This window comes from Hydra viridissima, unplaced genomic scaffold, assembly GCF_058129835.1.
Source record: "Hydra viridissima isolate aposymbiotic clone 2 unplaced genomic scaffold, HvirCarnegie_v1 scaffold_9, whole genome shotgun sequence".
In the NCBI taxonomy this organism is placed as follows: domain Eukaryota; kingdom Metazoa; phylum Cnidaria; class Hydrozoa; order Anthoathecata; family Hydridae; genus Hydra; species Hydra viridissima.
Genome location: NW_028324308.1, coordinates 6,554,277 through 6,582,036, shown reverse-complemented (window position 1 = coordinate 6,582,036; position 27,760 = coordinate 6,554,277). Strand labels below are relative to the sequence as shown.

The 27,760-nt window shown below is 29.9% G+C and overlaps 2 protein-coding genes and 1 long non-coding RNA gene across 8 annotated transcripts; 1 reads left to right on the top strand and 2 right to left on the bottom strand.

Moving 5' to 3' along the window:
- The first annotated feature begins 813 nt into the window (after positions 1–813).
- Positions 814–6,143, top strand: LOC145185532 (zinc finger CW-type PWWP domain protein 1-like). Of its 5 annotated transcripts, XM_080061463.2 has the most exons (10): positions 814–1,073; positions 1,250–1,462; positions 2,754–2,877; positions 3,048–3,171; positions 3,435–3,510; positions 3,618–3,725; positions 3,816–3,899; positions 4,020–4,074; positions 4,236–5,669; positions 5,757–6,143. In XM_080061463.2, the coding sequence occupies exons 1-10, from the start codon at positions 1,041–1,043 to the stop codon at positions 5,843–5,845; spliced, it is 2,340 nt and encodes a 779-aa protein (XP_079917589.2). In that variant the 5' UTR covers positions 814–1,040; the 3' UTR covers positions 5,846–6,143. The 5 variants fall into 5 exon arrangements, with proteins under 5 accessions (XP_079917589.2, XP_089954701.1, XP_089954702.1 ...); XM_090098575.1 differs by lacking the exons at positions 4,020–4,074; positions 5,757–6,143 and having other exon boundaries at positions 4,236–5,253; XM_090098576.1 differs by lacking the exons at positions 3,816–3,899; positions 4,020–4,074; positions 5,757–6,143 and having other exon boundaries at positions 4,236–5,253.
- A 4,444-nt stretch (positions 6,144–10,587) lies between these two features.
- On the bottom strand, positions 10,588–17,143 carry LOC149883774 (uncharacterized). Its single transcript, XR_016455267.1, has 3 exons — positions 16,904–17,143; positions 12,472–13,597; positions 10,588–12,382 (listed from the first exon to the last, which is right to left on the bottom strand). It is a non-coding gene; the product is annotated as an uncharacterized LOC149883774 (long non-coding RNA).
- Positions 17,144–21,343: 4,200 nt separating this feature from the next.
- On the bottom strand, positions 21,344–23,419 carry LOC145185524 (uncharacterized). 2 transcript variants are annotated; one of them, XM_080061455.2, is made up of 4 exons: positions 23,246–23,419; positions 22,530–22,778; positions 22,168–22,302; positions 21,344–22,060 (listed from the first exon to the last, which is right to left on the bottom strand). In XM_080061455.2, exons 1-4 carry the CDS (start codon positions 23,273–23,275, stop codon positions 21,932–21,934), a joined length of 543 nt encoding a protein of 180 aa, XP_079917581.2. In that variant the 5' UTR covers positions 23,276–23,419; the 3' UTR covers positions 21,344–21,931. The 2 variants fall into 2 exon arrangements, with proteins under 2 accessions (XP_079917581.2, XP_079917579.2); XM_080061453.2 differs by having other exon boundaries at positions 21,344–22,057; positions 23,246–23,412.
- Between the last annotated feature and the right edge of the window lie 4,341 nt (positions 23,420–27,760).

Below are 27,760 nucleotides of genomic sequence, written 5' to 3'. Positions count from 1 at the left end.
TTTGAAATGCTAAACTTTTGAAATGCTAAACTTTCATCCTTCAAACATGCATACTAGACATTCATTTGTCACTCCAACTGTTTCATGATGTTAATATTGAAATTTTATGTCATTAACATTTATGCGTTCACTTTTTATTTGTTTTTTTTCTTTGAAAATGTATTTATATCAAGGCATGGTACCTTCTTAGCAGCTGGGAGTGGCAATCCTGGATTCCATCAAGTTAATAATGTATTCCCCTAACCATCTCTTAAGCTTTGTGAATTCCATATTCTCATTGTCAGATCACTTTTGCTTTCTGCTACATGTAAGATATAAATTTACTCCTACTTTTTCATCTTAACATCAATCCATTGGTGCTTGGCATTTATTTGCGAAGATCACTTTCATGTTTCTCTGCTTGTCTCAAATTTGTTTATTCCTATGGTAATTTTTCTCTTTTGACTAAATTACTAAAACTGCTTCCTTTTTTGTGCTAATACTGTCCTTCACATTCAATTTTCCTTCAAGGTGATAACAGTGTTCCTCATAGAACATCCTCTCTTGAGTGAAACCTTGATGTAGGAAGTGTTTTTGTAGGTTTTTTGGTAAATTCACACTTCATGGATGATCTTGAGTTTGAGCCATCATTTATCATTTTTATTTTTTATTTATTGTTGTTGTTGTTGTTGTTGTTGTTGTTGTTGTTGTTATTATTATTATTATTATTATTATTATTATTATTATTATTGTTATTTACTGATACCTTTAACAAAATTTTCTTAAAAAAATGATATATGAAATCTTCAAACTTGAGTAACCTATAAATAATCTCAAATATGGCTCAAATTATAAATTGGTTAGACCACTTTAATGTATACCTATGTTTGTTTGTTGTTGTTCTTGTTATTTACATTTATGTGCTGTTATCTTAATCTTATTTTATCTTTTATTTGCTATTAATACTTAATATATTTTAATTTTTAATTGACTCTTTTTCTGCTACAACTTTTTATATTCTAATTTTACTGTTTAAAGTAAAATAAAAATATTTGTGCTTGATGGAAGTTCCAAATATTGATGAGCAATTCAAGGTAATTGATCAAAAGTTAAATTATAAATGTAATGTAAAGATGCTTTGCCAATTCTAATTTTTTTTTATTAAACTTTATTTCCAGGATAATCAGGTTTTTTTTTTTTTTACTTAACTCATTCTAAAATGATCATGATGATAACAATGATGATTTCAGTGAAATTTTTTTGTTTTCAGGTGTCTTCAGATGAAATAAGTATGTTTTCCCCTAAAAAGAAAGATCCATGTTTATTAAATGCTGTTAAAGATGAAGACCATCAAAGTGTACTTGTTAATGATAGTATGAAACTGAAAAACTTAATCTTTGCTGAAGTATCAGAAGAAATAAGTGAGAATAAAGATTTCAAATCAGAAAATGAAACTGAAGCTGTACTTAAGGATGAACAAAAGGTAATCATTTTAAAATGTGCAACAATTTTCAACTTTTTTGGTAATAATTTCACTTGTCTTTCTGAAATTTATATAACTTTCTGAGGTTTTAATTATTACTTTGTGTTTTATGAAAAGTTAAAATAAGATATTATATTTTTGTTACAGATGGAAGATAAGAAACATACAGCTATAGATTTAGACCCTAAAAACAAACTGCAACTAAAAATTTAATAAAATTAATTTTTCAAAGGAATCTTGCTATATATACTTTTAACAAAATAATTGGTATTAGTTATGAAACTACAACATAAAAGATAAATCAAACATCTTTTCACTTGCGTTTTAATCAAAACTATTCCTTCAAGAAACTTTTTTTAAATCATTCCTGGGCTATTGTTACAGATGGAATGTTATGGATGGAGGCTTTTCTACAAAAGTATAATTGTTAATGTAACATCAATACAATGTACAGCTATCAATGCATTTCAGGAAGATTAAAGAGAAAAACATTGCATTCAGGCTTTTCACCAAATTAAGCTTCAAACAAAAAAATGATGAGTTTTTCATGTGGCACTTTATAATTTGAATTAAGCAAAGATTTGCCTTTTTTTGTCAATCTCAATTTTACAACATGCATCAGTTTTCTTATTTTACTGGTGCAATTTGCTATTTTAAAATTCTTAAATAAAAGTATAATGGCATAAGAGGTCACAGCAACTAAATAATCACTTAGATAGGAATCTGAATCAATATTAGTGCTGTGATTTTCTGCTTTGATAACTTTAAAATATATAACACATTTAAATATCATAAAATTCTCATGATCACAGTATGCACTCTGTATCTCATGCAATTTTTTGTTTACAATTGCTTAGTTAAGAGTGAAATAAACAACCAATTAGTTTTAAAGTTAGATTTTTTTTTTAATTTTGATTTTTTGAGGGGTAAAGACAAAGGGAAAGGTTTTCTACCCATTAATCCTCAATCCAGAATCCATTGATTGTGGTAAACAATTACTAAGTAATACTGCTTCCCCTTCTTTTGACAATTTGCAAGCATGATCTTAATACTTGAGTTTTATTTTCATTCACATGACTTGGCTTTTCAATAAAACAATTGACATGCTACAGAAGTTTGTTTATGTAGTTCATCATAACTTGACTTTTTAGGTATTAGCAAAATTAAAAAAAGGTTTCATTTTTCCTACTTTAATTCTTTCTATTAAACTAAATTTTAGTTAGCCAAATATCTGATGTAAAGTATGTAATAGTTAATTTACATATGCAAATTATACAAAAAAAATATTTAGGTTCCATATTCCTCCCTTGTTTCTTGGGTTCAATGTGACCGTGATAGCTGTCGGAAATGGCGTCTCATTGAAAATGAAGTTCTACCAGGTGAAAGCCATAGATGGGAATGCTCAATGAGTACAGGTACAACTTATTAGAAAATAAAATTTTATTTAAAAACTTATTGACGAAAAATTCTTTCCAACCTCATCTAAAATCATTCACAATTCCAAATTAAATAAAAAAGATTTCTTTGTAAATATTAGATCCTGAACAACATCATTTAAAATCATATTAAAAAATCTTATATTTAGATCCTCGTAGAAATAAATGTGAGTTTTCACAAGAAACATTGCCAAGTGATGACGATGATGAAGCAGTTTACACATCATTTTCACCTGGAGACCTTGTCCTTGGTAAAATGCCAGGATACCCATGGTATAACAGAATTTTACTTTTTTATGTTGAGATGATGCTTGCTCATGAAATAATGCAAAGATTTCGGAGAATTTCTTGAAACTTTCTAATTTCTTTTTGAAGTTGTTTTCTCCATTTCAATAGTGTTAAGTGATTCAGAAGAAATGATAACTAACAGAATGGTTTACTATAAAAAATATCTGACTGATTAAAATTACATCAAGAATTTTATTTCAAAAACAGTCATGGAAAAAAAAAATTTAGTGTTAATATTGTTTTTAAAGGTGGCCTGGCATTGTTGAAGATGATCCTGATTTTGGAAGTTTCTTTGATTGCAAGAAAAAAGGAGAAAAGAAACTTGTAAGTATTGCAAAAACTATTTTTTAAAGATTTACAAACTTTTCTTTTAGTTCAAAACAGAGAGTTTTCATTTTTTTAAAGATAGCTGTGTTGTTTCTTTTTGTTAGCTTAGCTATCATGTAACTTTCTTCGGTAAAGAAGCATCAAGAGCATGGTTGCACCAAACTTCAATTGCAAACTTCGATGGTCATGAAAAGTTAGAGGATTTAGGCTCTGTATGTATTTTGTTAACGTCTTTTGACAAAAGGATGCAAGGATGTATGAAATAAGCGTAAATAATTATTGATTGATTTATAAAACTTTAGCTAACTTACCAGGGGAAAAGCTTCCGTAAAAAAGTTCTTAGTGCGTTAGAAGAAGCAAGGAAGGCTATTAGTATGACTGAGGAGGTAATAAATTAGGGGATTATAACCTTGTAACACATATGAGAAGTTTGTTTATTACGTAGAATGTAGTTTATAGTTAAATTGATATTTTGGTCTGCAGTTTTGTTGCTTTAAATTTGTTAGAAAAGACTTCGAAAATACAGTTTTTTGAGGAGATATATAGAAGAAAGCAAAAAAAGTGAGTTAGAAAGGAAATTTGTTGTTATATTAGCAAAAACATTTGAAATTAAAGGTTATAAATTAGTTCTTAACCTTTTTAATGTGTTTATAAATGGTTTATTTCTCCAGAGTCTTATGAATGGCGATATTTTGTTTAGTTGTCTTGTTTATATATTTAAGATCGACCTAAAACGAAAAAGAAAGAAAGAAATGGAGTCAATGAAGTGAATATTACAAGGGTAGAAAGTGACATTTCTCCTAAAGAAACTGGTATTCAAATTAACAATGAGGATAATACCGAAGTTCAAAATTTTAAAGATGAGCACGTCAATCTAGTCGATAAATTGAAGGAAAATGTGTTAAATTTTATTTCTGATCCTTTAGTTATTGGTCAGGAATTAACACCTAGTCAAGAGCATACAGAAAGAATGATTGAAAAATATGTTAATCCCGAACAATTACTCGCGTTTAAGTCAAGCCTTTTTAGCATTGAAAATATCACCACATTAAAAAAGTTGAAAGATAAATCTGTTTCCAAAAGTAGCAAAAGAAAAAATCAAACGAATGAAACACTTGCGACTAAAAAAAAGAGGCAGACAAAAAAGCAGATGGCACTAAATACTGCACAAGTAAGCAACAATAAAAAAAACACAAGTAAACCCACTCCACAAAGCACTATCAACAAAGCAAGCAGTTCCATCGCGCAAAACGATGATCAAAATAAGAAAGAAAAAAAACGAAAGGAATCACCGACTGTGCAAAGTGCTATTCAGCCAATTAATGAAAAAGCTAATAGAAAAAAGTTCCAAAAGTGCAGAGAAAAAAGGAAAAAAAAGAATATTCAAACTAAAGATGAAAAGAAAGCTAGTTCTGAAACATACAAGTTGAAGGAGGGGGAGAAAGCGCTAATTAGCAGAATGAACAATAGTTCGAGTGTTCAAGACTCATGTGAAAAAGTAGAGATTAAACCTTTTCAGAATGTAAAAAATCAAGAAATTAAAAAATCAAATAATTTTAAAGTTATTAAACAAAATGAAAATCTAGAATCTAACCACGAGCGTTGTAGTATTGAGAAAAAAGTGTTAAAGAAAAGATGCAGTTCTGAAACATCTACTAACGTTATTGAAATTAAGAAAAAAAAACTTCCTGCTATTAATTATTCAACCCAATCTACAGAAAAATTATTAAAAAAAGAAAAGTTTGTTCAAAGTATTATGCCTGCTTTTGATGCAAAAGTAAATGACGCTGACTTAAATAAGAAACTTAATACTCAAAACATAGCTAATTCTGGCGCTATGCCTCAAACCTTGACAGTATTTAGTAAAAATAATGATACAGCTGCTAAAGATTTGCAAGTTGTTTCATCACAGTCTCTTCAAATGAAGCCTACATTTATAAAAAATAGAGTAACAACGTCTAAAAAATCTGCATTTAAAGCGCCTGTAAAAAACGGAGTGTTAAATCCAACGCCCTCTTTTGAAGTGTCGACAAAGCCATTAAGCAAGAAGCCATCGAGCGATTTCTCAGACTTTTTGTTTGAAACAGCAAGGCAAGTTACCGAAAATATTCCTAGATTAGAAGCTTTTGATTTTAACAAAGAACTTGTTGACGAAGGTATTCCTTAATGTACAAATTTTGATTAATGGTTATATGCAGGTAGTACTTACAAAAAAAGTTAATGCAAATTATTTTTATTTTCAGGCAGCGTTGATATTGGATTAGAAATAAATTTAGCAACAAACTTAAAAGAAGTATCGACGCCAGTCTTGAATAGCTCGCCTGAATTTTGAGAAGTAATTTTAGTTTTGTGTCTTTTGAATCGTTGCTTATTTTTGTTTTGTTTTTTAAGTTCTACCATAACTAATAACTGTCCGTAGTTACTCTTAATATCTCCGCTAAACATAGCCTTTAAAGATCTTTCCAGGCCTTATATGTCATGTATAACATTTGAGTTTTAATTCAGCTTTTTTATTGGTTGCGTTCAAATTTAACTCGAATTATATCTATTAGATTGTTCTATTTCCCTACATAAATGTATGTTGTATTTGTTACAATTCCAAAATAAGCTTAATGTCAACTGACAGTTCATAATTTTTGTTGTTAATTAATATGAAAAAAAAAGATGTTAATTTATTTTTAAATAGGTTTTAAAAGTTTTAGATAATTTAAAGATGTTTGTAGAAAATTTTGAAATTTGTTCTTTGAGAAAATTCATCAAATATCCTGTATGAGAGATTTTTATTCTGAATGTAATAACTTTTTATATTCAGACTGAATATTTTTTGGAGGATATTTGGATACCCTTAAATATTTATGAGTATATTTCACAGAGTATTATGTTATCTCGTCTTTCATTTAATGCGATGTGATCTCTGAACAAATAATGGTTTGAAAAACATAAAACTTTTATGGAAGACAATTTAAAATTGTGCATCAGGTTTCGTCATCGTTTGTATCAGTTGCTGTTTACCTTGGTCAACTTTTAATCTCATCAGTTTTGATGAGAACATCGTTGGTTTTTTTTTTTTCTCATCACATCTTGTAATCTCATCAGTTTTTTTCTCATCGCATCTTTTAATCTTTTAATCAGTTTTAACCAACATCACTTGAACTCGGTCAACTCTTAATCTCTTCTCGCAAGTTTTAAAGCAACTTTGTGAGAAATTTTTTGATACAGCTTTTTTTTAACACAGGTTGTAAACAAAATTTCTGATGCGCATTCTAATATTAACCAAATAATGTTTGTTAAATAAAAAAAAGTTTAATTTAAAAAATTAACTTAATCTCATTTGTAAGCAATTCTACCATAGAAATTAAAGAATTTACAAACTTTTCTAGGATGCACAAAACAATTCTGCGATGTGCTGATACTACTGCCAGTAGTATAGTAAAACAGGGTAGAATGAAATATAGGGTATAATGAAATAGTTATGACTATGCTTATTCTTTTGTTCTTAATTAGTTATTGAATAAACTTTTTGCAAATATTTTTTGATCATGTTGTAGAGGATTTTTTTAATGAATAAGATGATATCAAATTTTAATTAAAAAAAAAAAAGTTTTTTTTGATAATTTGTTAAGCTTTTGAATGCGTGATGATATTTTTTTTCTTTTTTTGAAAAATGGACATAAAACTCTCGGAAATTAAATGTGATATTAATGAACTTAATAAGTATACTGGTAGAACTTTTTACGCTGGTCAAGAATCTTTTTTCAAAATTAAATTTGCTATTCAGGGAAAAAAGTTATGACATAAAAACGAAAACGGAGACATGTGGGGTTGAATGAAATACGCTAATTGCTCACTTGTTAAATTCGGCTTATATTAATAAAATCTCAAGTGAACAATCAATCTTTAAAGATTTTTTGTACAAGTTTTAAATCAATTCTTGTTAAATCTATTCTAATATAAAATATGCCTCGAAACAACTTGCTCTCAAATAAAAAAGAAGAACCATACACCGAAAAGCAAGTTGCGCTTGCAGTGGCCAAAGTACAAAGCAGTGAATTTCCACTTAACAAAACTGCTCAATTATTCAGCATACCAGTATCAACTCTTCACAGGCGTGTCCACGGCATAGGTGAAACATTTGGGAGTGGTTCAAACACCGGGTTGTCGCAACAACTTGAATCAATTTTGGCAGATATCCTAATCAAATTATCCGATTGGGGCTTTGGTAGAACTTACAATGACGTCATCACACAATTTACCGACTATTTGCAACACCAAGGTCAATATCATTTGTTTCCTAATGGTACACCAGGGAGAGATTGGTTTAAGCTTTTCATAAACTGGTGAAGTTAAGCATCAGGGCCATAGGCAATATTTCATCACTCGGAGCCGCTTCTTGCACGCAAGAAATTGTAGCAAAGTATTTCAACACACTGCATAGAGGATTTAACGAAGCAGGAATCAATGAAAATACTTCATGTCATTTGTGGAATTTTGATGAAATTGGATTTTCTGGTGATCAAGGCAAACAACATATAGTTTGCCGGTGTAGTGCAAAACGACCACTAAAATTGGTTGGCAACAATGAAAAAATCCATTATACAGTTGGAAATTACATCAATACTGCTGGTTATCGTCTTGCTCCATATATTATTTTTAAATCAAAAAAACGCCTGTATAGAAATTGGTGCTTAAGTGGTCCAGACGATGCCTTTTACGCCATATCTCCATCCGGATGGATGGAAGATAAGCAATTTGTGATTTGGCTCACTGGCGAATATGTTCCTGCCATTAAATAAATCCCAGGTAATTAGTTTAATCTTTACTTTAATCAATTAATTACTTAATGAAATAAATCTAATTATGGTTATCCAATAATAGGCATTCATATTTTAGTCTTAGATGGACATGTGACACATGTCACCTATCGGGTCTTACTTATTTGTATCAGAAACAATATCTTGTTAAATTGCTTACCAGCTCATGCAGAGACAAAGTTCAGCAACTTATCAAAAGAATGTTTTAACCAACTGCAAGCAAAACTTTTTAACTCTGGTGAAGTTTTTACACGCACCCAAATAGTTAGTGGATTTCAGAATACTGGCTTGTTTCCACTCGACATCAGTAAAATCGATCAGTCAAAATTGCTAATCGCTAATACGTTTGAAACACCGTCATCTCAACCTGAGCCTTCATCATCTCAACCAGAATCTATGAAAGTACCACCACTACTAGCACCAGGAACTACACCATCTCAGCCACTACTATCTGAATCTATATCAACAATATCTAGCATATTGCAATCGGCCTAATCGCTTGCAGCAGCTTTGTAACAAATGTTTCGCATCCAACACGTTGACACAAAAAAACGAAAAAATGTAGATGTACCAAGGTTCGATGGGGAGTGTCTCAGTAAACCTGAAATACTCAAAAGATTGAAAGATGCTGAGAGCAAAAAAGCAGCAAATCAAGCTAAAAAACAACGTAAGCTAAGCTTTAATGACGAGCTACAAATAAATCAAGCAACAACAGCTATTCCAACAACAATAACACCTGCAAACCAAGTCAAGTGTAAAAAGTGCCGTAAAGTTTTAGGCGAAGCTTCAACACAAGGAATGAATTTTCACACTGATACCATTCCAAGTCAATAAATGAAATGGTATCTGTGAAAATTCAAAATGCAAGGTTTGGCTATGTCAAGCATGCATACCAAAGCGATATGTAAAAGGCGCTGAGTTTTATTGCACCAAAAAGTGCCGTACAAGTGACAATTCAGCTCAACCTCTAGTACTTCTCTACGACTCAACATCATTACAGAAATAAAGTTTTTTTTCTTTGGTTGTTTTTTAATTGTTATTATTGGTTGTTTTTTAAATTGTTATTATTGATTGCTTTTTGTTTTTTTTAGTTAAGTGTTGTTTTAATTACACATAGATTTGCGTATTTCATTCTCCCCGAATGTGAGGGTAGAATGAAATTATTATTTTTTTTCAATTAAATAAAGTTTCTTAAAAAACTAAAAACAGTTTTTACTTGATTTGTATGTATTTAAATACAGCTCAAATTTCTCTACAACTTTAAAAAAAAACAAACTTAAAAAACCTTTTTCCCTTAAAAAAAAATTAAAATTCTTAACTATTTCATTTGACCACATTTTACTCTACTAGCACATGTTATAACTACGGTTATCTTTTTAACAATAATTGTCAGAACATTAGAATTTATTGTCTAAAGAGTTATTGCACTATAAAGAAATTGTTCTGAAAACAATTGGAGTAAAGTTTCATCAAAATACTTTCTTTTTTTACTTATAACTGATTGTTGAAATAAGTAAAAAAAAATTAAATAAATTTATAAATATTTATTCAAATAATGTTAACTTAAAGATTAATAAATCCTAAATTTAAACAAGTAACAAAAATGTATCGTTTATTTTGCCCCTAGCTACATTTTCCTTGAAAATCGAATCTAAATTTCTAAATATGCATCACCTTTATCCTCCATCACACTAGGAATTAATTTCTCATGTTGACAAACCATTAGAAATGTCTTTAAAAGCTACCGATCTTTGAACACTACTATCAAAGAACTTGGTCTAAGAACTGGTCTAAATTGATATAAAAATTTACCAGTGATTTTTAAAGGGAGGAGGTGGTGGTAGAATTTTAACAGCTCGGAAGACACGCGTGCCAAGTCTTGAGATAAACATAGTTTGTGCCACCAAACAACTTGATTGTTTTTTACATCGTAAGTTAGTCCTGAAAAAAAAATTTGTATTCTGCTAAAAACTTCCTCTGTCGTTCAATGCTAGATGAAGAGATAACTTGATTGAATCGAAAATGTTAATTATTTCTACGTCATTCAATACCTTACCCTAGTATTGAAGATCAAGAAGGTTAAGGTACAATGGAATAACATAATTTTCTGGTCTTAATGGTCTGGTCATTATTTGGTTATCAGTCTTAGTGATAATAATTGCAACTTTGTACCTGTTTTTTGACGTCTAGAAGTGATATATAATTTTAAGTAATTACCTGCAAACAAACGTGGTATATCAGACAGAAAATTGTGTGCAGACCTATTTTCATGTAAAACAGTTCAACGAACATGCATCTTTAGTTCCCCCATCATCATCGTGTATTTAAGTCTGTTCGCTTTACTTTCATACCTTTTCTCTTTCTTTTTTTAAGACAAGCTAAAACTATATTAGTTCATTTTTAAAATATCTAATTATATGCTACCATTTGATGTAAAGTGTCCACTTTAGCTTCCTAATATCGTTCAATAAAGGTTAACAGACTTTTTCAAACCTTAGAGCTTAGGGCCTGCCTACTTTCGAAGTCATTAGTGTCACAGCTGCTTTGTATGTATTAAAATACATATTTAAACACACTAGATAAGCTAAACTTATGATTAGAATTAAAATAATAAATTTTTGAAAACTTCGAAAGATTCTAACCGATAACTGGCTTTTGTGCTCCAAAACTGATATTAAACAATTTTGCCAACAAAACAACGTCATCTTTACTTATCATAGATATATAATAATAGATTAAAGACGCAGAAACACCCAGCAGTACTATGCAAATGAAAGAAATAAAAATATTCTGGTGTTTTATTTATCCTCGTGTCTCAAACATCTCCGGTCTTTCCTATTATCGATGCATTTAAAGTCACTTTAATACTAGGGTAATGAGGGGTATAATGAGATATATAAGCACTATTTTGTACTACTATGCGGGGCAAAACAAGACAGGCTAATTTTGATAATTAATCTAAGGTAAATGAATAGGATTTTTTAGAAGACTAGTAAGAAAAACCATTTTTATAATAAAACATTCTACATCTCGTATTAGATTAATCAAATACACTGGTGACACAAATCGCATTTTGTTTTACCGATATTTTAAAATAAAAAACAGTCCAAATGAGTTTAAGTTGTACATTTTGAAAAATGACTCCACTTCTCCTGTTTTGTAGCCTTACTCCACAATTTATTTCAAACATGGCATTTTCAGTCCTTTACAATTAAAATATTTACCTTTTCTTTACCCTTTCCTAATGCAGCATTTTCTGCTTATTGTTTTAAGATATTTTTTTATTCTTTTGATGTTTTTTTATTTTTTATTATCTGTGATCCTTCACCCTTTTTTGGTGGTAACATCAATCTTAGAGTTGCTACAATATTAGAAAAGCAGGGTTTTAGTATGTTAAAATCAATATTTTCTCAATGTAGTGACAATAATTAAAACTGGGTGCCTGATTTAGTACGTGATGAAATTTGTACAGGTTTATTAAAGATGTCATTAGATTTTTCATCATCATTAAACTCATTGTCTGGAATTATATCTCGACGCAAATGGAAAATTCCAGATTTACGGAAGCCAGAACAGGCAATTTCTACAGGTGCAGCTTTATGATAGGCTTTGGAAAATATACCTCCAAGTTAATCATTTGTTACTTTTCTTATAGGATAATCACGCAACCATAATCCACTTTATTTATTATCAACAAGCTTTTAGCGGCTTGAAAAAGCTGCGATCAGATGACTGCAGCTTATGAGAAAAGCTGCATGCAGTAAAAAAGCTTATGAGAAGTATGGGGTGGTAATGTTAAACTACTATTTCCATTTTCTTTAGCAAATCCAACTAATTAACATTCTTTGTATGAGTTTTGGGCCCACTTAAAGTTAAAAGAATCTTATTTTCGGTAGAAGTTGTTGTGTGATTTGCAAAATTCTTTATTTAATTTATGAATAGCTCTGTTGTAATCCAACCATTGTCAGAGCTCTAACTGTTCCGTTAAGAACATGATCTATAAGATTTGGTTTTATGCATTTTCTCTTAAAAATTGAAATAAATTGTGAATGTGCCTACTCACATTCATAGCACAAACAACAACAGTTGTTTGTGCTATGAATGTGAGTAGGCACATTCATAGCACAAACAACTGTTGTTGTTCCACCCCTTTCACCATGAGTTACAGAAGAAACACTATACTTTGCTTTTTCTATAATAATTTTTATTCGTTTATTTATCCATGACAATTTCTATTGAATCAAAACAGATGTCAACCGAAATGCGATTTAATCCATAAACTACTTGATTTAAAAACAACCCGAGTGAAAGGTCTGGATGTTTCATTAAAAATCCACTTCCAAAATCACTTCCACCTACACCATTTTTAAAATATTAAACAACTGGTGAGCTCATATTTTTCTATATACTGAGTGACAATTTGTTGAATATCACTTATCGACAATCCGTAGAACACTGAATCCATTTCTTTTATTTAGCTTATAAATAGATTTTCAGTATCTGGTAATACTTTCTTAAATGAACCAAGTGATCTCCTATCTATATCATGAGTCTTTTTAATGTTAAATGCTGAAAAAAACTGCTTTGTTCAAAAATATTTCTTTAGATTTTATGGAGTCAGTCGCCGATAAAATGCTTTGCTCAGAAAAATTGTCACGGATAGTTTTTATTTTAAAGCTTTTCTCCATATCTTTTTCTATAAATAAAAAAAAACAAAAAAAACAAACAAAAAAAAACAACATTAAACTCAGCATTTACATCGTATCAACTATAAGAATTAATAAAACCATCCAAGTATATTTTGCATATTCATATCAATAAACTCCATATCAATTATTTCCAGTATATTTTGTTTATAAATCAGTATAGTAACCTAAGATTCGATATTAAGTTATATAAACCTCATTAAAATTTGATAACCCAAGATTAAAACTTAAAAAGAGAAAAAGAAAAAAGTTATGCATTTTACAGGCATAGACACAACAATTTGTTTTATCAATACTATATACTATATACATGTATACATTTTTTAAAACAGGAATAAATACACCAAATAAATCTCGGAGATAAAATATAAACATACTTGGTAAATATGAGTATAAGTAAATAATTTGTTAGACATATTATTATGTTAGATAACAAATAAAAATTGCAAATAGTACGCATTTACATAGGATAAACTTATTATATATTGGTACTACATAAAGACAGAAATGTCTAAACTTGCCACGCAAGACGTTGGCTTCAAAGATTCCTAAAATCCGCGCCATTTCCTTAAAGAATATAAAATATGGATGAATGGATATTATAGAGTAATGCCTAGAGATGATAATAAAGCACAAACTAGTAACATAAATTGTTTTTAAATAACGTGTGATCAATAACGATAAAATGGTTCAAAATTCCCAGTTGTCATACAGCCAAGACATGAAAAGAATTCCCTTATTTTCACGTTTTTTTATTTCAAAGTAACTCTTTATGTTTTTTTTAACACTATATAGTATTATTGTTAAAACTCAAATGCTGTTTTAAAAATCTAAAAAACAAACAAATGTGGATCTGGAATCATGATAAATGGGATCTGTCTCGTTATATCCCGCTGTCTCATTATGTATCGTATTCTCATTATGCCTCCTTTCTATCAATTTCACAATGGCCAGCGATTACAAAGGCCAATGATATTACCTGGTTCTTATGCTTTTGGGTGTGCTGATTGGCTGAGCTGGGTAACCTATCATATTTTTAAAATCTGATAGATTGAGTTCATAATCCGATATCGGATACTCGGATAGCTCAAAAAAATTCGATCAGATAATGATCAATGAGTCTCATATTCCGATAGTTCACAAAAAAAAAAACATTAGAAGCCTTTCTAAAATATATTTTTATCCCTTTTTTGGTTGGGACGAAGTAAAATGTGAATTCACAAATGAGGGAGGGTAGTGGCATGGTGAATAGGTTTACTACATTGCTTTTGGTATGCTGGCTGTCTCTAGCTGTAGGTTTTAAGCATTATCACCTCTTCTCCATCATTGCTGGCTCATTGCACTAGCTGGCCGGCTTGACATATCACTGTAGCTCATGGTACTAAGAGGCAGACTTGACAAGATGTCAAATATTTATCCATTTCGACTTGATATGATGGTATCTATCTGTAACTGTTTACAGAAATTTCAACTTTATAAAATGATAATATTTGTTAACGAATGAAACATATATCAAAGTTTTTCTCTTCAAATAAATATAATTAGTGCTGTAAAGATAAAATTATGAAATAGACATGAAAAAAAAGATTTTTATCATGTCTGGAACAGACAGCTGTTATTTTGATTACATTTCTTGATTTACAGCATTTTGCTATACCTGGCCATATTATTAGTACAGACATCTTTTATGATAAACGCTTGATTGCTATAATTGCTAAGAGGAAATACGTTGAAAAGTGAAATCTAAAAAAATGTTTGCTCCAAGAAAATGTGGTACCCCAGCAAAGAGATAAGCAAATCTTTGATAACGCATTGAAAAAGCACCCCCTCTCAAGTTTGCTGCAGAAAAAATCCAGAAACTTCAAACGTCGTTGTCGAAAATTTTAAATATGCACTTATTCACAAAAAATAACTTAAACACAAAATTAGGACGATCCGATAGTCAAAATCTGATAGTTGTTTTTAGTCTGATAGTTTATACTAAGTCCGATAGCTATCGAATATCGGAAGTCTATATTGCCAGTCCGACAGTCGAAGTCCAGTATATTCAAGGGTTGGACAAAATAATGTAAACACCTTTAAAAACAGACAAGTTTGTTTTAATAAGGGATAGGACCTCCTTTGGCGGTAATTACAGATTGAATCCGTTAAGGTATTAACTCATACAAACTTTGAATGCGCTCTAATGAAATTTTCTTCTTTCAAAACCGTTTCTAGTTCTTTTCGTGCACCACAATTGTTCAATAATATTAAGATCAGGCGATTATGATGGCCAAATAAGATGAGCTACTTCCTTAGAATGTTCATCATGCCATTTTGAGATTACTTTAGTGGTGTGGATTTTTTTTGTTAATTGTCATTCTGGAATATTTCGTTGCCTTCTGGTAACAGTTCTAAGATCATTCAATGAATTTGTTGCAATAAAAATAATCAAATAGTCATGAATAATAATTCAGCCATGAAGGGAAACTATTGGGCCATTAGATTTCCACATTATTGCTTCCTAGATCATCACTGATCCTCCTCCATGTTTCACAGTAGGAAGAAGTTAGATGGGTTCATATGCTTCATGAGTCTGCCTCCAGACGTTAACTCTACCATAAAACCCATAAAACCTAGCATTATGAAACTCCCAACGGACATTTTTTCTGTAGATACTAAATTTCTGAGATGCTCATTAAGTTCGGCAGCAACTTTGATGGTTGTTGTTCAGGGGGTTCTTGGTGACAATTCAAGTTAGAGTGTAACGGTTCAGAAAGCTTTTTTTTCTTCCGGAATTTCACTTTGATGTTGATGTTTTACCATGCTTCTCAAATGCTGTCATTATTTCGAGACTGTACCTTTTGAAAAATTTATCATCTAGAACGGTTTTTTTTTTTCCCACCTTGTTTCCTCGCTTACAAATATTTGCTTTCTCTCAGTCAACATAACATCAGTTATTAGCTTTTTGCACATGGCCCTATGTAAGGCTAACTGCAGTTTTAAAAACTTTTCAAACTGTTTATATTATGTGGTGAGTTTGCAATTTAAAAACATTTTGTGTTAAGTTAATGAATTCTGTAATTAAATAAAAGTACAGTATCACCAACGTTTTTTTTATTCTATAAATAAATGATAAATAGGCATCGCAACGGAAAACAACCAAAAACTATAAAAGCTCGACAAAGAGTTTTACAAGGAGGAAAGACTTAGTTTTAAAGAGAAGCAAAAGAGAGCTTTTACAATAATATTATTCTTGGCTTGTAATACGACTATTACTAGCCAAGCTACTACTATTACTATTATCATTACTACTTTAATAAGTCTTTACAAAAACTATTACATAATTAGTAAATTGACAGCCTTAGAAGTTTTTTCTGCTATTTCTGCATCATTTTTTTAAGTCAAAAAATGAAAATAAATTATTCAAAGAATATTTTTTTAAAAGGAAAAATAAACTTTCTCAAAGTTCTGATTTTTTTTTTTTTTCAACTTAAAATTTAAATATGATGTTTTAAATCCCTATTTATGATACAATTTACGTAAGGTTGCTCAAGTCGCATTACTTGAATTTTGAAGAAACTATGGAGATATCTGCGCAAACAATCGCATGTCACTATACATCAAGTGTGACAATTTCTTTTATAAAATTGTCTGTCGTAAACCAACCTTTATAATAAATCCTCACCGCAAATAGCTTAAACTTATTTTCTTTACAACTTTCTTCAATTGCTTAGTAGTTAATCTTGCAAGTTAATTATTGATAAAATTATGTTCCTTACTAAATAAAAGTTCAATATAAATTATACTATCGTTTAGTCGACACAAAATCGAATTGGTTTTACTCAATATTAGGTTATGTTTTAACTATAAATAAACTACCATAATTCGTACCATTATTCGTACCATAATTCGTATCCAGATTTCTAAATCGTACCAGTGCGGCTTAAGAAAGCAATTTTTTTTCTCTCTCAGCTAACGTTGATTTTATTCTCATTTTTTTCTTCTTTTTTTTTTTATCATAATCATTTTAATCATACTTATGTTGTTTTTTTATCATAATCAAAGCGAAGTTGTAATAAATGAAAATAAGAAGATATGAAAAATGTGTAAATTAAAATATCGGAATTATCAAAAGAAGTTATATGGTTCAACGAAGCTCATAAACAATTTAATATTATTAAACAAACATTACGACGTCATTTTGAAGGATTAGTTTAAAGGTCATATTTCGAAACGCTAAATATACCAATGAAACTATAAAGAAGGAGTTGGCTGATCACGTTCTCAATTTGAAATAAAGCTTTTTTATGCTTTCTGCAACTGAACAAAGAAGATTTGCTTGGAGAAAAAAAAAATTACGGGGAAGAATCAGTAATATGTAAACTCATGAAAGATAGTCCTTGTTTACATTTTAAAGATAGTCCTTGTTTATTCAGAAGCAATATCAATGTCTATGACCAGGGCTTTCAATAAAGCATGTGTCTATGGATTCATAGGCACATTGGAACATTTCAACAAGTACGCAAAGTTGGAGAAAAGTAACAATAAATAAGTACTTCCTATTTTGGATGGACACACTCATATAAAAAGTGTTAAAGCTATAGAGCTAGCTTGCAAGAATGTTGTCTTTTCCTACTCATACAATCCTTCGTGTCCAACCGTTAGACAGATCTTTTTTTAAATTCTCTTAAAGCCAGTTATGCCACTTATGAAGTTATCATCTTCTTGGTTACGAAAAAAATCTTCTATGTATGTATAAATCACTAATGAAGTTATCATCTTCTTGGCTATGAAAAAAAAATTTTGTTTGTAGTAATTAAATACTTATTCTTTATGTTTCCAGATAAAAAACAAATAATAATTTTTGTGGCTTATTTGAATTCTTAGGTATGATGATGGAACGAATTATTAAGCCTGTTATAATAGTCATAACAATGAAAGTTTTTAAAGACTTAGTGTCTTTTTACATGAAAGCATATAGATTTTCTAACATCGTTGAAATAAATAACAATATTAAACAAAATAGCACATCGGATACCAACGGCGTAGCTCATAACACTAAACAACGAGCTACATTAACCCTTTCGCGACTCAAAAACATCTATAAGACTGCGCCTAAAACTTGTTCGCTTTTTAGCCATTTTTCAAAATTAATTTTTGATCGATCTATACAGTGGGTGCAAAAAGTATCCGACACAAAGGAAAAACTTTATTTAATTAAAGCCTATTCAACAAAATAACATAAACAAACACTACTCTAATGTAATTTTACATGGGAAATACAAATATCATATCAAAACAACAATATTATTAAATGTTGACTTGATAATTGCAATTTTGTAAAAGCTAAGGTTCAAAAAGTATCCAACACATCGTAAAAAATTTACTCAATACTTCGTCATGTGACCTTAAGCAGCCAAAACTGCTTCTAAACGATTGGAATACTTGTTCACAAGATTAGCACATATGCTAATAGAAATTTTAGCCCACTCTTCCTTGCATATTTCTTTCAATTGGATAAGATTTCTTGGATCTCTCCTGTACCCTCAATTTCAATTCCCGCCACAGATTTCCAGTTGGATTGAGGTCAGGTGATTGGCTTGGACATTCCAATAAGTCAATTTCTCTCTCCTGAAACCATGCACGAGTTGCCCTAGCCGTGTGCTTAGCGTCATTGTCTTGTTGGAATATCCAACCTCGAGGAAGGTTCAATTTTTCGGCTGACTTCACGAGACATCTCTCAAGAATGCCCCGATACATTTCAGAGTTCATCCTTCCTTCTATAATTTCCAATTCCCCAGGGCCTGCAGAAGAGAAACAACCCCAAAACATTATGCTGCCACCTCCAAGCTTCACTGTTGGGAAGGTATTCTTCGGGTAAAACGCAGAGCTCTTCTGTCTCCAAACACGACTGGCACAGTTCCGACCAAACAACTCTATTTTAGTCTCATCTGACCATAATATTTTATCCCAAAAGCTTGAAGGTTTACTCAAGTGCTCTTCAGCAAAGTTCAGGCGTTTCTTTACATAAATTTCCTTCAAGAGAGGGATTTTTCTTGATGACCGAGAGTGGAATTCTCTCTTTCGAAGAACTGTCCTAATCGTATTCTTGCAAACATTTGTCCCAGAACTGCAAGTCCTTTTGGAGTTCAGAGCGAGTCAGTCGAGGATTATTCTGTACTTTTCAAACTAAATTCCTAGCTGTACGGTCAAACATTTTTGTAGGACGCCCTGAACGAGGCAGACTAGTCGAAAGATGGAAGGATTTCCACCTCCGAACTGTATCACCAACTGCCGAAATTGGGATATTTAACACAGATGAAATTTTTCTATATCCCAAACCATCTCTGTGCAGCTGAATAGTTGATTTTCTAGTTGATTCAGACAATTCTGAAGTTTTAGACATTGTTGAAGAGCGCAAAATTTAGGCCACTTTCCAATGAGATGTCAGGTAATAAATGACTGCAGTTAGAAAGATTCTAGAATGTTCCAACGTTTTCTGATTCTAGAATATTCCCTTGAACATAACGGATGACAAATAATTGGCGAATCAAGTTCTTTTTTTACGATGTGTTGGATACTTTTTGAACCTTAACTTTTACAAAATTGCAATTATCAAGTCAACATTTAATGATATTGTTGTTTGGATATGATATTTGTATTTCCCATGTAAAATTACATTAGAGTAGTGTTTGTTTACGTTATTTTGTTGAATAGGCTTTAATTAAATAAAGTTTTTCCTTTGTGTCGGATACTTTTTGCACCCACTGTAAATGCAAATGACAAACGGTTTGAAGTATCAAATTAAGAAATTATTCCTATTTCAGATATATATTTAATGTTTTCTCAAGCCCATATAGATGTTCAGGAAAATTTAAAATTATTGATGAACCGCCAGGCAGTTCACGTCATTTAGAAATAGATTTTATGCACCGTGGTGCGGGTCACGCGCCAGGAAAGGGTTAAACACAAATCAACATTTTACACAAAGTTATGCTTTCCAAAAACACATCCATATAGAAAAAATATATATAGTTAAAAAAAACTAATACACATAATGGTCCAAATAAACATCCAGATCCTATCGTTAATCCTGGCACTTCCTAAAATAATATCTCAAGTGGAACACAAAACTGCTTTCCGGACAAATAACCATCATGCAATACTACACTGATGATAAAGTGTTTGTTTTTTCATCTTTCCACTCGTTTTCAATGGAGTGCTTACTTCTCATATGAAGTTAGTAAATTGAACCCAGAAATTGTAATTTTCAGCTAAGTCTGGCCTAACAATTCCTTTAATTCTGCATTCTGCGGTGTTCAGATCCAATTAAATTTTTCTCGTTTTCTTTTTTTTTTTGTTTTTTTTTTTTAACTTTGTAACATTTTACCTATCATGAAATACTAAACAAGCTTATTGTTTTCCATTTTAAAGATCTATTTTTTTACCCTTCGTTTTTTTGGAAATAATTGAGCGGCTATTTATTCGGCTTTGACTTGTTATTTGAAGCATATTTTTTCCATAGTTTTTCTAATGAAATTCTTTTGCATGACCGAACAGAGTTTATTCTCTTTACTGAAACACGGAGTTGTATTAGTGCTTTATGAATAAACCATTCACTGCTTCTAACAATTCATCTTCTTCAAGTTTAAAAAAAGTAAACAAAATAATAGCAGATACTATTAAATAAATCCCAAATGAAATCTCGAAAGCAGTGTCCGGATAAAACACCATAAAACAATCGTTTTATTTCACTCAAGAAAAAAAACAATAAGACTTCATAAAAAAATGGTTTCTTAAAAAACTTTAATCGCCAAAAATTTCGGACAAAATATAAGAATTAAAGTGGGACAAAAAAAGTTGGCATAATAAGCTTTTTAAATCATTACCTTAAAAATGCTTTACCTAGGCAAATCGTAAATCCGCTATTATATCTTTAAATCTTCAAATCGTAAATCCTCAGTTAAATTTCTGTTTAACTGTCTATTTTTTAAAAAAGGGTTTCTCTCTAACGAATAATTTGCATACCAATACACATATAGACACTCTTCTTGGTTTTAATAATTATATGCTATAAAATGATATAAGATATCAAATCGCAAGTTAATAGGACAGTTTGCATAAATTTAATGACCATATTTTTGTGTAATGTGCTGTTTATTATTCAACTCATCAATTTAGTTAGTAAAACTAAGGGGCGTTGCACGCATATTCTAAATAAATATCCCTAACCTGATTTACCATTCTCTCCGCTAATGGTTTCATTTAACGGTAGTTGGATTTATAAGTATCGAGAAAGGTAGAAGTTGATTAAAGAAACTGATTAAAGACTTTTTACTTTTTTCTTTCTGCAAATAAAACTTATTCCTCGGTACCACTTGAATTATATGGTGCAGTGTGTTGGTTATTTAAATGATGCATTGTTGCATGTGATAAATATGTAAATAGCAATATTTCAAATAATAAAGTAATGTATAAAAAAGATAAAGTAGCTGTACAACTGATTAGCATCAAGTTATGGATGCTAGAGGTGTTCATTTTAAATCAAACAATTTTTTAACTTCGACTGTTAAAATATGACGTTGATAAATTAAATAGAGGAGCTGTTGTTTTGTAACGTTTTAAAAACTAACAAAAAACAATAACAAAGCTTGTATACTTAAAAATATATGGTTTTTAAATTATATACATCTCTTTTTTAAAATACACTTATAAAATTTGATCATTTTTTATGATCATTTTTCAAATTAATTTTTTCATAAACATTTTTTCTGTATGAAATGTAAGTTTTTTTGCTGATCGATCAACGAAAAGCTTTTAAGTTTCTGGCTAAAAAAAACTTTTTCAGCATTTATATAGCTGATATTTGTTTTTAGACCTTTGAATCGCGTGAGTGTAATCTGAGTTTTCTCTGTTTTGTTATGGCTTCTCCTTCCTCACACAGGTATGACTTATCAAGAGCTGTTGGAGCTCTTCCAGCTGATGTTGTAAATCTAAAATCTCTTTCAGCACTTCTTGATTATCTCGTTCAATATTTTCGACTTCCTGCTTTAAAAGAGGAAAGTTTTGTATTATTGCTTGTTGTGTTTGTGATAATAATAACGTTAAATGTTAAATTGCATTATTATAAAGTTATAAAAATCTTTAAGTATAACCTTTTCTAGAACATCAATTCTATCTTTTTGTTTCTTTCTGCATCTTCTGGCAGCCAAACGATTTCTCTCCCGTTTTGGAAGTATATTGGTGTCGTTTTTCTGCTGACGTGTTCGTGTAGACTTGCTCATCTTTTTCTGAACGTTTTTAAGAAAAAAGTTAATAAGAAAATGCATATTGCTAGGCAAAATTTTTTAAAAGAACGCTTCAATTTTATTCTTATTTTTTTACCAAAATATAAATTTTGATCGAAATTATTTTTCTGATATATAAAAAAGAGCAATAAAGTACTAAATATGAATCCATGAATTTAAAAAGATTTGTAGAAACGTTTTATAAAAAAAGCTTATAGATATTTGCATACCGTTTTATTCAAATGGGAGCTAACGAACTCGTCAAATACTTTCTCATCGTCTACTTTTATTTTATTTGAAAAATCGTCTAGATTTTCTAAGAACAGTTCACATTTTTTATCGCTTAAATCGTCATCAGTGTCTGTCTGCCATGAACCAGCTGAGTATCCTTCTATATCCCATAAAGGGTCGTCGTCTAATGATGCCATTTCAGCTAGGAAATTATCGATTTCCTTGAAATGTACGTTTTCTTCCATAATCTGAAAAAAGATAAAAAGTCCTTGCTTAAAGGGTGCAAAAAGCAAATTAAAGAAACAGCTAATGCAAAATAACAAGCGACTCTTACTTTAGCAAATACCCTAATCAGCATCAACAAAACTACCTTGGCAACTAAACTGCCTCGGCAACAAATGCAAATTTTTCGATTAAAAGTATTGACGAAAACGTTGATTGCAAAATTAATTTGAAAAACAACTTTTATTATTACTAATGCATAAATGAAACAAAAAGTCGTTTACATTATAAAATACACGGACTTTTCCTTTTTAATTGAAATTAAAAAACTACCTTAGTATTTTACAGATCGCAATTACATGAGAAATTAAATACAACATTTTTAACTTCAATTTTCTTAAACTGTTAAAATGCGAGAATAAAAAAATAATATTACTGTTCGTGCCGACAAAATCATGGAAGTTGACAAGATGAGTGAAAAAAAATTACTTACTGGAGTGTAAAGGGAGCAAGCCATAACCATTGCTACTTTTCCCAAACTGATTTTAATTTTTGTTAAGTAACTTAAACTGCCTTGTCAGCATTAAAGAGTTTCAGCTCTAGTAGTTGCTGAAAGTTTATTATTATCACCAAAGGACGTCTTAATAAGATTTGTTATCTGTGCTTTTATTTAAAATACAATGTCTTATTATCCTGTTAAAGATGTAGTTATATTAAATGTGCACTTTGATCGAAAGTCTATAAATAAAATACAATTAACAATTTATCTTTCAAATCTCTTTTAGAAATCGAAAGTTGATGCTTTGCTCTCATAATCTTGAGCTCTTTTGTTTTATTGATTTTTGTTTGAATGCGGACATTCAACAAAACATATAACTTTTCAAACACACAGAGCTTTTCAATCTGCGAATCAAAGGTATTTCCATTACAAAACAAATTCCAGATCAAATATTTCCATCTTGTTTCTTCTACGAACAGTTTGTTGCAGAAGTAAAGCTTTTGAGTTTTATTTCTTTAGCAAAAAAACTTTAATTAGCGCTAAGTTTATGTCATACCCATGTGATTATTTGGCAAGTTTTTTTTAGAAGAAATTTCTTTTAGTTGGATTTTAAGAAAAGGTTCTCAAAAATTCTAATCTGGAAAAAAATTCTGAAAGCCTTGGTAATTACTTGGATATTCTCAATACAGACATAACCACCAGTTCTAAAAATTATTTCAAGCAAATGCTTACTCTATCTTCAAAAAAAAACCCCAAAAAAATCCCCAAAAAAAATGCCTCAAAAAAGTTGGATCATTTTTTTCCAGAAAATGGAAAACTGCATCCCAGAAAACATTAAGACACGATGTTTGCTGGGATGTGTCAGAACAATCTGTGAAAAATTAATGTACTTGGCTGGGACTTTCTGATTTATCTTTCGTATTCACCTGACCGTGCATTCACAGATTATCATATTTCTGTTTTCTGCAAAATGCCATCAACGAAAACTTTAAAAACAATAACAAAATTAAATTAGAATCTCAGTTATTTAAAACCAAGCCAGATATTTATGCAAGAAAGATTTTGCATGATGTCGTTTTGTTTTTCATTAAAGACATTCACATATTATTTAAAATGCAACCTTCTAGTTAAATAAAAATTTTGTTTTTGGCACATGCGTCAATTACAAGAACTTCTTGAATCCTCAAGAAGTTTGAAAAGACTTACTGAGGTGAAAATCTTATAACAACCTGCAAAGTTTGTTTATTTAAAAAGTTGTCACAAGTTTATTTATTTTTTGTTTATTTCCCGACATACGTTTTATATTAAGAGAGCATATAATCATTTAATTTTCACCTGAGTTTTATTTTTTAAAACGAAAAAAGTAAGAAAAAAAAAGTAAAAGAATCATGAGTTAGGTAAGAGCTAAAAATAAGAGCCTGCAATAAGACGGATTGAATCGTGTGAGTAAAGATAAATCCTCCATCTAGAATTGTGACACGCTTTCACCAACTTTCTTTTCGTTGGACTTCCGGTTTCGGTTAATTTCGTTAGTAAATCGTTGGTTTTCCAATTTCGTCAGTAAATCTGAAAATGATTAGTTGATCATATTTACGAAAACTAAATCTTCTAAATTTTACTTTATCTTTTGGAATTTTATTCAAAATTTTATAATTTATTTTCAAAGCATAAATCCTAAAAAAATAATTTTCTTTTTTTAATACAATCCACGAGGTTGAATTAAAAAAAAAAAAAAAAAAAACTAGAAAATTAATAAAAACTTCAAACATTAAAGAAAAAAAAAAGTAATGAAAACTCGTTTATATGTTAGTCTTTTTTTTTTTTAAGTTCATTCATTATTTTAAAACATTAAGAAACACTTTTTTATAAAAAGAGGAAAAACAAGAGATAAAGAGCTATAAATTAAAAAATAAATGAATTAAATGGTAAAAGTGTATGCTAAATATTTAGCATTCGCATTCGCTTCCTGCTAAATAAGCGCTTATTTTTTACAAAGTAATTTTTGTCTGTAAGCAAAAGCTATTATTTAATTTAACTGCTTGATAATTGCTCTACTTATTGATAAATGGTTTTGTCTTTTTTTTTCTTATTAAAAAGAAAAAAACGAAACGGAAGCTGCTAGATAAAGTCACCGTTGAACGCAAAATAGCAACTATTTCAATAAACAGCTGCACTTACATTTATACAAAATACGGTTGTTTTTGAGTTTGAAATAGATTGCAAAAAATCATTCTTTAAGTAATCTACTTCTAAAAAAAAAATTTTGCAAAAATTTGGTAGTTGCCATCAAGCCCATGGAAAAGGATGTTCTTTATTTTCAAAATTTTATCTTTTTTGCTTTTATCTAGCAAACCAATTGCTGTCATTTTAAAACTGTGTTTTTGCGTATTTTAACTTTCGTTAAGCTAGGAGTTAGCTGAATTGGTTGGTATCTAAAATTTTTGCAATATTCATTACTTTGAGCATTACGCGTGAACATTACAATCCTTCAAACTGCAGTCGAAATTTTCGAGAAAAAATGTTTTAGTTCTTGAAAAACTATTAACATGTTAAACCTAGTAGATCATCATTCAACTTTCGGTTGAACTTTCAGGTTTAAAGCGATATTAGCTTTTTTTTTAAGATTACTTTTTTTTTCATAACACGTTCACAATAATAGTGCTTCCTGTTGGATTTTTAAAGGGATTTAAATTATTTCATGAGTTTTTTATGAGTTTTATGCTAAGCGTTTATCAATTTGCTGTTTGTAGGTGTAATTTTGTTTAAAACACACTCACACACATGTGATTTTCGTCGGATCGTCGATTTGACCTTCAAATGGTCAGGAAATTTTTTTTAATCACTTTCTGAAGTTTTTTAGAACGAAATCAGTATTCTCATAATTGCAACATATGCCATGGCAACCTGCCTTGCGCGTTTAGACTTTCCATAATAGTGGCTCGAAACAAGTTTTCTTATCTAGGATTTGGTCTGCACTTCTAAAAAAATTGCTAACTTTCCTAAAAGTTATATCGAATATTATGTAGACTAAAACTTTGATAGCGAAATTTATAATAGATTTCATAAATAGAAGTCCATTAAAGGTAAAAAATTAGGTTTACGTTGTAAAATTTTATACTTGAACCAAATAATACAGACAACTATATTTCTTGGTTGAAGTATTCGACAATTAATAATTATTTAAGTTAAACTAAATAAAATAATGACACCAATAAACCCATCGAGTTCAATGCCAGGGCTGTCAAACTTGCTAAACTAAATTAAAGTTTTCGTCCCAACTCACCCCCGCTGTCCTAAGTAGTAACCCAGTTAACGGAATGTTTTTTAACCTACTTTATTTTCTTATGCTTACCTTAGAAATTAAAATGTTGTGAATACTCTATTGTCGTAATTGGCAAAAATGGTATAACCATAAACAATAGAAAATAACTTGGAGATCAGCTTTAAAAGTTGATTATCTCATATCTACAAGTGACTTTTTCCCATGTGTTTTCGTTTCGAGGTTGTACAAGAAAAATCAGAAGTTTTTGAGAAAAACTCCTATTAAGTTTTGCTTGGAGTATGTGTACAAGAAAAATCAGAATTTATAGTTTTTGAGAAAAACTCATACTAAGCTTTGCTTGAAGTATGTACAACAAGGCTTAAGATGAAAACATTAGAGTATTTCTTATAAAGGGAATAAATACGGAGTCTTTTCAAACTGAAGATTAGTTTTGAACTTGGTGGTAAACAGTATTTAAGTTTTAAAAAGAAATCGACTTAAATAATTTCCTTATACGCCCACGATTTTTTTCAAAAGTTCTATTTTCAAGTATAGACCATTATTTTCAAGCTATTATTTTTCTTACTATAGTATTATTATTATTGTTGTTATTATTGCTATTATTGATTATTATTAGTATTAGTATTATTTGAATCAGCTTTTGTTTTTAGTCTACCTTAAAACCAAATAAAACTCTTTCCGGGGTAAAATCCGCAAGTAAAAATGAAAAAAATTTTTTTTTAATGAAATGACAAAACGTTGGTGGTTTTGTAGCGAAACTCAAATTAATTTTATCAAGATGAACAAGAAATAAACATCGAAACTAAATAAAAGCGTTATGAAGATTTAAGTTGATTTGTTTAATTTGCATTAAAATTTTAAAGATTAACTACCAACTCTTTGTGACTACTGGATATTTTCATACTCATTGCATACTCCATATTCAAATAATCCTCCTACATATTTTGTTCCTAAAATAGCATATTATTCAACTAAAAAAAATCTTGAAGCAAGTTTATTATTTACACAGTGTCCTTATTTGTCAACTCCCTATTTTATGACTATGACTATCACGTTGATGAACTCAATATCTCAATATTCTTAAGGATTATGCGGTGATCGATGAGATACCTAATGAAATTCTCACTTTAGCACTTGCATTTATCAATTTTTCCTTAAATTTTACGTTATTCTGCAATTTTTTAAAAAGTTTTTTAGGTTTTTAAAAGAAAAAAAGTTTAGAGGAC